General features: G+C 46.7%; 2 protein-coding genes and 1 long non-coding RNA gene across 6 annotated transcripts in view; all 3 read right to left on the bottom strand.

Annotated features, from left to right (window-relative positions):
• LOC307211838 (L-threonine 3-dehydrogenase, mitochondrial-like) overlaps positions 1 to 11,920 on the bottom strand; it is a 152,784-nt gene that overhangs the window by 43,837 nt on the left and 97,027 nt on the right. The window contains exon 1 of one of the 2 annotated variants that reach the window (XM_079968932.1): positions 80 to 92. The exons of the other annotated variant lie outside the window; for it this stretch is intronic. The gene's annotated coding sequence lies outside the window, so the exon portion shown is untranslated. Of the gene's footprint in view, positions 1 to 79; positions 93 to 11,920 lie in introns of those variants that run through there. 2 annotated transcript variants of the gene reach the window in all.
• The window catches only part of LOC307212113, a 150,771-nt gene that overhangs the window by 108,864 nt on the left and 29,987 nt on the right, over positions 1 to 11,920 (bottom strand). The gene's annotated exons all lie outside the window — the stretch shown is intronic.
• The window catches only part of MTMR9 (myotubularin related protein 9), a 32,559-nt gene that overhangs the window by 6,690 nt on the left and 13,949 nt on the right, over positions 1 to 11,920 (bottom strand). For all 3 annotated transcript variants that reach the window (XM_079968749.1, XM_079968748.1, XM_079968747.1), the window contains exons 6-10: positions 11,424 to 11,641; positions 7,826 to 7,987; positions 6,768 to 6,909; positions 3,153 to 3,373; positions 1,521 to 1,672 (exon numbers count right to left, since the gene is read on the bottom strand). In XM_079968749.1, coding sequence (XP_079824875.1) covers positions 1,521 to 1,672; positions 3,153 to 3,373; positions 6,768 to 6,909; positions 7,826 to 7,987; positions 11,424 to 11,641 — 895 coding nt within the window. The remainder of the gene's footprint in view (positions 1 to 1,520; positions 1,673 to 3,152; positions 3,374 to 6,767; positions 6,910 to 7,825; positions 7,988 to 11,423; positions 11,642 to 11,920) is intronic.

Here is an 11,920-nt window from a genome sequence, read left to right as displayed (position 1 = left end):
ATATGGAATAACACACAAAATGTAACGTGCCAAAACTTTAGACTGTGAACTTAAGTCTTTGTACTGCATAGCGGTCAACGTTTCCCTTTTTTAAAGGGAAATTCCCTTATTCCGAATAGGATTCCTCGCAAGAAAAGGGAAAAGTTGACAGCTATGTTGTACTGGGGCACAGGGGTGAGGGAATGGAAGCAACTGGAGGACACAAAAAAATAGGTAAGATGTAGAAACAGCAATCTGGAAGGCCAAAAGGGAGTAGTTTTTAAGATGAAGACCAAAAAAAAAAAAAAGAAAAGAAAAGAAAAGAAAAGAAAAGAAAAGAAAAGAAAAGAAAAGAAAAAGGAAGGTTGGAGACTAAAGTAGGATCAGTTTCCTGTACTTGGGAAAGTAATTTTATTTCAGGAGACCAGATTGCTACTGCTATTAACAAATGGCATTTAGTGATTTTTGTGTGTTTTAATGGGTTGTGGCTTTTTAATTGTATTCTTCTTGACCAGTTTTTATCGTAAACCACCTGTGTAAAGGGTGATATATAAATCTTTCATCCACATTTCGCCTTTAACAATAACCCTGTAAGGGGGAGAGACAGTGATTGGTGCAAGGTCACCCAGCGAACATTATGCCTGATTGGGAATTTGAACTCGGGTCTCCCAGGTCATAGTCTGAACACTCTAACCACAATGTCCTCCCAGGCACTTTTATCTGCTCAAAATCCCCTTTGCACAGCTGGTTTTCCCGCTAGCAGAGGGTGAAAAGGTCATGCAACTTTTCTCCCGCAGTCCAAGAAAAGAAAGGCCACGTAATCATTGAAACATGCTGTGCCCTGTTGCCAAACCTGTGATGAGAGGAGGAAATGGAGCAGGACCTCTGGTGGTGAACGTATGGGAATGGGACTCCAAGAGGAGGAAATCCTTGAAGTGAGAAGCGCTTTGCACCTCTACACCGTTCGGAATAGAAGGCTGGGTGGGCATCTAATCCTGGCATCCAATGAAACGTGACCGTGTTGACTGGGTGCTCAATGCAGGAGAGGCTGAGTGAGTGCAAACAGGAACTGGGCAGGAAGATTAAATGGTTTCTCACGCATTGTGGATTTTTGAGAGGATACTTCCCGAGATCCTCTGCGGGGAAAGGCAGGCACACTAGTGCCCAGGGGCAACATGCTGGCATCTTATTTATTTACAAAAAAAAATGTATAGTACTGTGTCATTAAAAAAACCACACATATTGGAGCAGTTTAAAGCAACAAAAGCGAACAATAAAACCATAAAAAGCTTAAAATAGACATCAGTGAACCGTTGTGTATTATTAACTGCCTGCATAGGCCTGGCAGGATAGATGAGTTTTAAGCAGGTGTTTAAAAGCAGGAACAGAAGGCACCTGCTGAATATCTAATGGCAGAGAGTTCCAGAGGACTGGGCCGATGTTTCTCACTGTTGTCAAATGAGCCTCACCAACTTAGGGAATGACCAAAGGCAGATGTTTCTGTGATAGAACCTCTCTAAGCCACCTTGGGAACCACCTACCTTCCCAGAGCTGCAGGCTCTGCGGTGCCACAGAAGGCCAGATGACCAGGCTGTTGGCCTCAAAGAGGGGGTTCTTGAATCTGTTGAGCTCTTCCGGCCGATTCACCCAGGACCACAGGGACATCGTCTTCTGGGGCAGCTTGAGCTTACACCTGGCAAAGAGACCAGCCGTCAGCCACATGTCTCTTTTGAGCATAAAAAACATCAACTCCCTTCACTAAGTCAAGCCCAAGGGTTCAGAAAGCATGGGAGTCACCGGCTTGTTGCCAAATCTTTCCTCTAATTTCTCTGCAAATTTGCAAACAACCTAGAGGAAGATGGATCTCTCTCTCACACACACACTCTCTGTACAGGGCATGTGAGAAGGCAGAAACAAGAGAACTTCATGCTGCCTTTGACTAAATTCCCATGGAATCAAGGGGGAACCAAACTCTGGATACCAACACTGACCCCAGGGAAAACAGTAGAATAAGCCAAAGGCAGGTGTGAGGGAACTCTCGCAGGGGCCAATGAAGAGCAAGGCAGTAAAGCCTGTTTTGCAAATGTAGAAATTTAGAAAATGTGCCTCTTTGCTACTCTGTGCAAATAAAAGCGATGTTTCAGCAACACTGCCCAGCAACGTGATGCACGGCTTCCCCCTTGTGGTGGGAAACATAAGTGCGTGTGGATTAGCGGGTTGTTATTATACAGTTCAAGGTCACCTCCGAGATATAAATACGGAGGCTTTGCACAAAAATTCAGGCCCACACACTGTTATGATTATTTATTTCATTTGTATACCACTCGGCGGTTCACTACCTGCTAGTCACCCGATATCCTACAAAGCAAAACTCTAAACTAGCTCAGAAGCTCAGTAAAAATAAAAAAGGAAGATTACTGGATGTAAGCAATTGATTAAGAAATCAGTGATGATCATAATTACAGTGGTACCTCGGGTTAAGTACTTAATTCGTTCCGGAGGTCCATTCTTAACCTGAAACTGTTCTTAACCTGAAGCACCACTTTAGCTAATGGGGCCTCCTGCTGCCTCTGTGCCGCCGCTGCGAGATTTCTGTTCTCATCCTGAAGTAAAGTTCTTAACCCGAGGTACTATTTCTGGGTTAGCGGAGTCTGTAACCTGAAGGAGGAGGAGTTTGGATTTGATATCCCGCTTTATCACTACCCGAAGGAGTCTCAAAGCGGCCAACATTCTCCTTTCCCTTCCTCCCCACAACAAACACTCTGTGAGGTGAATGGGGCTGAGAGACTTCAGAGAAGTGTGACTAGCCTAAGGTCACCCAGCAGCTGCATGTGGAGGAGCGGGGAAGCGAACCCGGTTCCCCAGATTACGAGTCCACCGCTCTAAACCACTACACCACACTGGCTCACTGAAGCGTATGTAACCTGAAGCGTCTGTAACCCGAGGTATCACTGTATTGATTTACTGATTGCCTTTTATGCCACTGCCAAGAGGCTTGTATATTCCTCATTATGCGCCTCATCCATATTGCACAGTGCAACTGAGACTGCCTAGACCCCTACATCCCTCCGTGTTTTCTCATCCATGATGCAGAGCGCAACTGAGACTGCCTAGGATGCCGACAGCCCTCCCTCTTTGCCTCATGGAACCCCAGAAGCAAAAAGCTCACCTACCTTTCGCTTTCATTGTTGCCCAGGAAAGTGCCGAACTGGGAGGCGTACGAATGCTCGAAGAGCATGATCAGGAAGTGGTAGTTGAACTCGAAGGAGCAGGGGAACTGGCGGAGGATCTGCCAGACGCAGTCCAGGAAGAGCAGGAAGACGGGGGCCTCCCACTTCTGCTTGCTGTTGGAGTAGGCAGACTGGGCACAGCGCTGCTGGAATGGGTGGCCGGCCTGCAGGGGCAAAAGATAAATAGAGAGAGGGACTTTCGTTAGGCAGAGCAAAGGGTACAGCTAGGAAAGAGTTCTTTTAAAAATCTGTAACATGGAAAGCCTAAAAAACAAAGAATTCTGATGGAAAGAGGCACCATATAGCACCGTATTTTTCGCTCTATAAGACACACCAGACCACAAGACGCACCTAGTTTTCGGAGGTGGAAAACAAGAAAAAAAATATTCTAATCTCAGAAGCCAGAACAGCAAGAGGGATCGCTGTGCAGTGAAGGCAGCAATCCCTCTTGCTGTTCTGGCTTCTGGGATAGATGCGCAGCCTGCATTTGCTCCATAAGACGCACACACATTTTCCTTTACTTTTTAGGATGGAAAAAGTGAGTCTTATAGAGCAAAAAATACAGTATGTCTTTTTGCTGGGTTGCAGAGAGGAAATTCTATGCATAAGCAGAAAAGTGCGTGGCACTTTCCAAATCACAGTAATGGGTCAGGTCCCTGCCCACAAGGAGCTTACAATTTAAGTCCGGGGAGCAAACAGAGGCCAGGTATGGAGTTGTGAGTAACTGGAGGAAGAATGTGCATTTATTTCAATTGCAGGCTTAGTTACAGTAGGATACAGTAGGGGTTATGTGATGGTTGATTGTTAAGGTGGCCACAGTCATTCTGCTAGAAGTTCAAGGATTTCTGCCTCCATCATGGAACTTCTCCTCCCTCTCTCCCTGCACCCTCCGCAGATCTGCTCTGCAGAACTGGGTGAACAACCAGAATAGATTTAAGAGGTGCATGTGTGGAAAAGAGTGGAGGAGTTTGATGCTGCAGCCAGAAGTCCTTCTGCTAGTAGAGCGACTTTGTTGGATATCACCCTTGATGGAAAAATGCCCCAGAAGTGGAAATATCTGTAAGGTTTATTCAAAGTCAAAAGGGACGGTGACAGCTAAGTGGAACCTCCAGAGCAAGAACCAGTGTACTAGAGAATACCAACTACTGGGGATCAAACAGGAAGGGCTCTTAGTCCCCCCCCCTTTGTGAACATCCCAGAGGCAGCTGACAGCTGGAGCTACTTAAAAGAGTGGAAATTGCTCCAACTTAATGCAGTCATGGCCAACAACTAGGATGGCTTTGGAAGAAGGTTTAGGCAAATTCATGGATGTAAAAGGTGTTGACATTTCCATTCCACCTTAAGGAACAGGCATGAGATTGTTGCGTGTCACATTCCAGCACCGCTTGCTGGGAACTTCCGTTTGTGTATAGTTTTGCTTTTGCTGTTCTCTCTGAGACGACATGAGAGAGGGAGAGACAACATGTTTCTTTGTTCTGGTTTATGTTTAATAAATCTGTAGTCAGCATGAGATTGTTGCGTGTCACATATCTGTTTACATTCCGGCACAGCTTCCTGGGAACTTCCGTTTGTGTATAGCTTTTGCTGTTCTCTCTGAGACGACATGAGAGAGAGAGACGACATGTTTCTTTGTTCTGATTTATGTTTAATAAATCTGTAGTTAATGTATGACTTCACAAGCCTCATGCCTATTCTGTGTGCGTAGTCCAGGTTGCTGATTTACGTCGGAGCACGGGCCGATGGATGGAGACGGTACAGCTGGGGTTTGTCAGCTGGCCTCCTGGCCCTCTGCATGTCGACAGTGGCTACTAGCCACAATGGATGTGTTCTTCCTCCTCTGTTGGGGGCAGTATGCCCCTGAATGCCAACTACTAGGAGTGCCAAGTGGTGAAGATTCCTGTTGCATTCAGGCTTTCATCAGGGCATCTGGTTGGCCACTGGATGGCGATGGGAAGCTGGACTAGCTGAACCTTCGATCTGATCCTGCTGTCGGGCTTCTCTTGCCAGTCTTCTGCAGTTAGCGCTTCCTGTCCACACACTAGTAGCTCCCCGCTGTGCCGCACACGTCTTTTCAATTTTCTGAAGCAGGTCGTGCACTTGATAGCTAAACGTGCGCTGATATGCATCCGAGTCATTTCCCCTTACAAGCCTCCGTTTTGACAGATTAAAACGTCAACCCAGACATGCATGGATGCGTCTCGTGCGGGTCGCTTAATGTTTTGTTACAAGGGGCGAAAAGCGAGGCGCTTCGAGCTGACTGCCGCGAGTCGGCAGTTGCTGGGAACGGAGGGCCAGCGCAGGGATGCAGGCCACGGTTTTCCAGCTGGTGATTGTTTTGCAAGAAATGTCGCAGCACATCTCACCACGAGCGAATGCACCGGAGGGGGTACAGTCAAGCGCAAAGCTGCCAAGCGGGCAGGAGGGAGGTGAATGTGGCATGTTGAATTCAAACGCCAGCAACTCTTCGGGATCAGGGGCTGGTTAAGAAGCAGGAAGCCCAGGATGGGGATAAATGGACTCTTCTCCCATTTGGCAGGATGGGCACAGAAAGTGGAGTCCCCAAAGGATCGGTGTTGACACTTGTGTCTTTTACCTTTCGCATAAATAATCTGAAGCAATGGTTCCTAAAGTGGGTGGTACCCATTTCCGGGGGGGGGGGGGCATCAGGATCAGGGTGGATAAAAATCAATGATTTAAAGGTTATAAAGGATGTGAATTTGAAAAGAGCTTTTTTTTTCCTTTTTATGGTAAATTTTTCTTAAGTTCTTTTAGGTTTGTAATATTTCTCCTTTTTCTGTTTTTTGGTTGTGTTTTGATTGTTTGTTTGTGTTGTTTGAATGTTGGTGTTTGTTGATGTTTTGATGTTTGTTGTTTTATTGTAATCTTTCTTTTTTGGTAAAATTAATAAAATATATGTTTTAAGTTTTTTATGTGTGCTAAAACTCAGTCTAAGTTTTTAAAAATAAAAATAAAAAATTGTTCAACCCCATCAGTTAACAAACATGGATACATATGCTAGAATGTTATTGTTTTAGTAAAATAAATTGTTTAAATTGTTATTAAGGAAATGATTACTCTTCTCCTTCCAATAAAGTACAGCAGAAAAGTTGCCCAAATGTAAACAGTTAACTTATTAAACCTCACAATAATTTCATAATTATCTATGTCTTTCTAATAGTATAACCAAATCAGTAATTTTTGACTGTAACTGTAAAAACTACTCTGAAAATTTATTATTCCAAAAATGAAACCTTCCTCCAGTTGTAAATATTAATATTATACCAGCAAGAATGAGTCCTTCTGTAAAAAGATGGTTTAAATCAAGTCTTACTGACTAGTGATTTAAACTGTGATTTAAATCGATTTGATCTAAATCAAATCCGGATTTGATCAGGATTACCTATAGGGTTGCTAAGAGGGAAGGGGGCAGCAGCTGTCCCAACCAACAGCCACTGGCAGACCTCTCCACCATGAATTTGCCCTTTTGTTTCTGAGCAGAGTACTTCTTACTGTGGGCTCCTCACTGCATCCAGGAGCTAGCAATTCGTCAGCTCTTACCTGCAGCCACTCCCTCTCAACCAGAGCTTCAAAACCGCGGATAGTCCTGCATCTGGGATCTAGGATGATCTGAGCCAGCGAGGTCACCTGTAGTGTCGAATCTGTGCCTTCAGTCCCATGGACCAGGACAGATGCTCCCTCCCTAGGAAAGGGCCAGAGGAAAGTTGAGAAAGGGAGGCAAACATACTGAGCTGGCGTATGCATAGACAACATATTGCAGGGGCGGGAACACTTTATCAGCCCAAGGTCCATGTTCTCTGGCAGGAAACCTTCTGGGGGCAAGATCTTACCGGCTGCCCCAGAATAACAACCCCCAATGGTTGTTAGCCAAATTTATTGAGGAGACGTTTTGGTTTCTCAAGGGCTGTTGGCCACAATAGGTGGACAGAGCCTCCACATTCCAGCGTACCTCTGGATATCAGTTTCTTCGAGAAAAACAACAGGGGCCGTAACCACCAGCGAGTTTCCTGGAAAATTCTGCTATGAATGCAGTAAGAGCACTAGATGGACCTTTGATCTGATCCAGCAGCAATCCTCTTCTTATGTTCTTTATTAACATTCTAAACAAGCAAAGCTGTTTGGAGCGGCTCATTCCATTAAACTGCAGTTCATCTTGAAAGCCCCAAACAAATTCAGACCTGAGGATTGGACGCCTTATACATCCCTGCCCAGCAACTGCACTCCTCAAACGGGGCACTGCGAAGCGTACGACATGCTCCCCATGTGCATTTTTAGAGTATGCACCAAAAATGGGGCTTTTAGTGTTGCATCTCCAGCCTTCTGGAATCAGTTGCAAACCTAAGTTAGACAAGCACCTAGCGTTTTGATATTCAGGCAACCACTGAAGCCCTTTTTTGTTTGAAAACGCTCTCCCCGAAGTGTGACCCAATCATTTTACGGAATAAAAATTTTGCAATTGTAGAAGCGTGTGGTTTTTTTTTACGTTTAATGGGCCTGTGACCTCCTGGATCTTATCTTACTGCATACCGCTTTGGTGACAGTGACGCTGCTTGTAAACCTGAAAAGAAATAAATAGATAACCGGAAGGTGGGTCCCACCTGTCGATGCACTGAGCAGCCAAGCAGGCAGTAGTCAGGATCTCCTTGATGTGAGTCAGCCAGTTGGAAGCCTCCAGTTTGCTCAGCCAGCGGTCCATGTTGTGCGACTGGTCATTGCAGGCCTCCACAAGCTTGATGAGGCTCTCTTGCAGAATGTTGTACCTGTGGGGAATGTTGCACCAGGTGAAGGAACAAGAATGACCACAATGAGCCTGCAGAGGGATCTGGTTGTATCTGGAGGGCTGAAATGCCCCAGGGATCTATGGCCTTCCTTGTTATAGCAAAACAGCTTTGGTTCGAGACCTGCTCCCTCTGACCTACAGGGCTGACATCAGATGCAGCAGAAAGAGCCCAGGGAATGACTCTGTGGCAACTCTGCATTTTCCAAGTACACCCTGATCTATACTACCTGGCTTTGGTCACTGGTCTACTAACTCCAGGCAATACCATCTTATCTACGCACTGAATTTACAGAAAGGAAGCAAGCAGGACAAGAGCTGGAGGCAGGCTGGATAGCAGTGTGCAGAACAACGACAGCAATGCCACAGCTTATCCCCAAGTGGAGCTAACATTGAATTGTGCCATGGCATCGCCCAAAGCATGGCAAGACGCACAGCCTTGCTGTTTGTGTCTGGGGACTATGCTTACCTTTGATTCTGCGTGTGAATGCATATATAATACACATCAGTGGTTCGTCCATTAGGACGAATGGGGCGCTGCCCAACTAATCTCAGCCTGCCTTCTTATTGACAACCAGTCTAAGAGGGTGGAACTGCCTGGCAGCTTCCTCTTTCCCTGGCTCAGTGTTGCCTTTGCAGAACTGAGCCAGGGCTTTTTCAGCCCTGGCCCCGATCTGGTGGAACACTCTGTCGCAAGAGACTAGGGCCCTGTGGGACTTGACATATTTCCGCAGGGCCTGCAAGACGGAGCTGTTCTGCTTGGCCTTTGGCCAAGGCGCAGTCTGACCCTCTCCTTCTGTAATCCTCTAGCCCAATGGTTGCCATTAATTTGATTTTGAACTGATTTTAGAATGTATTTCAATTAACTGATTGTGATTTTATGTAAACTGTATTATTTTTACTGTTGTTAGCCGCTCTGAGCCCGGCTTCGGCTGGGGAGGGCAGGATATAAATAAATTATGATGGTGATGATGAGGAGGAGGTGGAGGACGGGGACACAACAAGTCTTAGTCAGCTCTGGCTTCATCAACTGCCAGTCTCTTTGCCTTCTGCCCTACCACTTCCAAGGGGCAACAGTCTCCAACGCCCACGTGGAAACACAGCAAACCAGATGGGATCCTGGCGGTCGCAATGGGTCTTCCCTCCCAATACACCCCCCAGCAACGGGAAGGGAAGAAGCTTGGAAGAGGGCATGTGAGGTGTGGCGTGCACTACAAAGATGCAATTATTTGTTGCGTGCACTTATTCTTATTAGCTAGAGGATGCAAAGGTCCATATAGTTAAAGCTACGGTTTTCCCAGTAGTGATGTATGGAAGTGAGAGCTGGACCTTAAAGAAGGCTGATCGCCGAAGAATGGATGCTTTTGAATTCTGGTGCTGGAGGAGACTCTTGAGAGTCCCATGGACTGCAAGAAGATCAAACCTCTCCATTCTGAAGGAAATCAGCCCTGAGTGCTCACTGGAAGGACAGATCCTGAAGCTGAGCCTCCAAGACTTTAGCCACCTCATGAGAAGAGAAGACTCCCTGGAAAAGACCCTGATGTTGGGAAGGATGGAGGGCACAAGGAGAAGGGGATGACAGATGACGAGATGGTTGGATAGTATTCTTGAAGCTACCAGCATGAGTTTGACCAAACTGTGGGAGGCAGTGGAAGACAGGAGTGCCTGGCATGCTCTGGTCCATGGGGTCACGAAGAGTCGGACATGACTAAACGACTAAACAACAACAACAACAACGTTGACTTGGGGCTGGGGGGGGTCAAAGACTTCACAAGAAAGGGGTGGTCAAGGAGGGCTTTCGGGGAATGAAGATGTGCAACGGCCTGGGCTTAAGATACCCTCCATTAGGTCTTTATAACGGAACGTTCAAAAAAGTATTTCATGGCAGTGAGAATGAACACCGTGACAATCCGTGGGGCTGAGCTTTGGCTAGGTTCACATTCACATCACACATGCAGACAAATTGGGGACTGGGCAGCAGACTCATCAACCTGACAATCTCAGCTACTAGTCCTCAAGGGGCTCCGCATAAGGGGGATTTATAAGGGACAGAATGCACAGCACCTCCCCTTGACTGGCAGAAGCTTGTATTACGCAAATACAAGCAGAAACATGCAATTACACTTTATTTTATGTAACTGATACAAATCAGCAAACCAAAAAGGGCCTTTTCTGCGGTGGCTCCGTTTGTGGAATGCTCTCCCCAGGGAGGTTCAACTGGTGCCTTCCTTATACGCCTTTAGGCACCAGGCAAGAACATTCCCATTCAGCCAGGCCTTTGGCTGACTGACATCTGATGCCCTTTTAAATGTGTTTTGGAAGGGTGTGTGTGGAATTACTGGTTTGCTTTTGTTCTTATTTTTATTATGCATCTCGTCTTTTTTATATTGCAACTTTATGTTGTGCAACATCCTGAGATCTACAAAAGCAGTATACAGATTTAATAAATAAAAATAAAAACCATAGAATTTTGGCTTTTGTGGGTGACATTCCTCCCCCCTTAAGCCAATGGCCTGTGGTTTAGACAGAGACCACTGCATCCAGTCGACCCAGCACGTTCCATGGCTGAGCACGGGTTTGTAACTTCTGCCCGGAGGTCTAAAGCCACCGCCTCTCTCCTGCGTCCAGGGACTGGTCACAGGACATTTAATTGGTTATGAATTGGGACACTTAATGTCCTTTGATTGGATGCCCGCAGGGCAGAAGGGGGAGATGGAGGAGAGGACAAGAAAGCAGAGCAGGAAGGATCTTAATTGAGAGAAGCAAACCTTGGTGAACTCAAGGTTTGTCAGCTGCAGCAGCAAGAAACAGGGGCAATGAACTGTAAGGCACGAAGGCTTACGGGGCAGGATTTAAAAGGAAGCTGACAGGATCCTCCTGCTGGCCACATGACCTGGAAAGCTATCTGTGGTCAAACGCCGGCTCCCTCAGCCTGAAAGCGAGATGAGCGCCGCAACCCCATAGTCACCTTTGACTGGACTTAACCATCCAGGCATCCTTTACCTTTACCTTTAACCTGCAGTGATTCTGCAATGGGCTCCTGGTCTGTAGGAGAATTTCTCCTGCAAGTTCCAAAGAAATCAGAAGCCAGCTCTGTGGTAACTCAGAGCAGGACTTTCTGTGTGGAATAGCATTCCTGTTAAGATACAGCACACACCCACTGTCTGTACTTTCTGGAAATGACTAGAGACATTTTTCTTCCAACAGGCCTTCCAAGAAGGCAAGTTCCCATAAGAGATATCTGAGTAGATACAGATATCTGTGAGGGGAGGATGCTTGAACTAGATAAGTCATTGACCTGATTCAGCAGGCTCTTCTTATGTTTAACATCTGGGAGGCCACATTCTCCCCATCCCTGTCTTAGAGCATAGCAACAACCTCACAAGGTCCTTCATACCATGCCTCACTCATCAACTCACCTCTCAATGGACTTGTGGATCCTTCGCCACTGGGGATAGTGGGCTTCCTGCTCAAAGCCTCCCCCTTTGGCCCGGGCTTGCTGAGCGACGCTCAGAGAGCGTGTGTCAATGATGTAGCCCCGCTTGCCGGCTCTCAGCGTGGCGTTAATCAGCTTCTCGTCCTCCTTGCAGCGCCTCCCATTGGTACCCGTGAGCGGCTGGCTGCTGCGCATCATCACCTAGGAAGGGCAAAGGGTTTCCAGTGAGCAGGCCATGCCTCAGCTGAGTCTTCCACCAGCCCACAGATCTGACACCTCACTTGAAGAAGAACGTCCGCTCGGCCCAAAGGCAAAATGGGCATTAGGAATCCTTGGCGTGGGAAAGCAAGGACTTCCATTTACCTTGCCAATCCATCTGCTTGGCAGAGGTTATTCTGCAAACACAGCGCCCCATCTCCCCTGAACACAAAGGTAGCAGGATGAAAGTTGGCATGCACACTCAGGGAGCAAATTTAGGTC

The sequence above is a fragment of the Podarcis cretensis genome (genome assembly GCF_951804945.1).
Source record: "Podarcis cretensis genome assembly, chromosome: 3".
Taxonomy (NCBI): Eukaryota; Metazoa; Chordata; class Lepidosauria; order Squamata; family Lacertidae; genus Podarcis; species Podarcis cretensis.
Note: the sequence above shows the minus strand (reverse complement) of the source record. Positions and strands in the feature narration are given on the sequence as shown.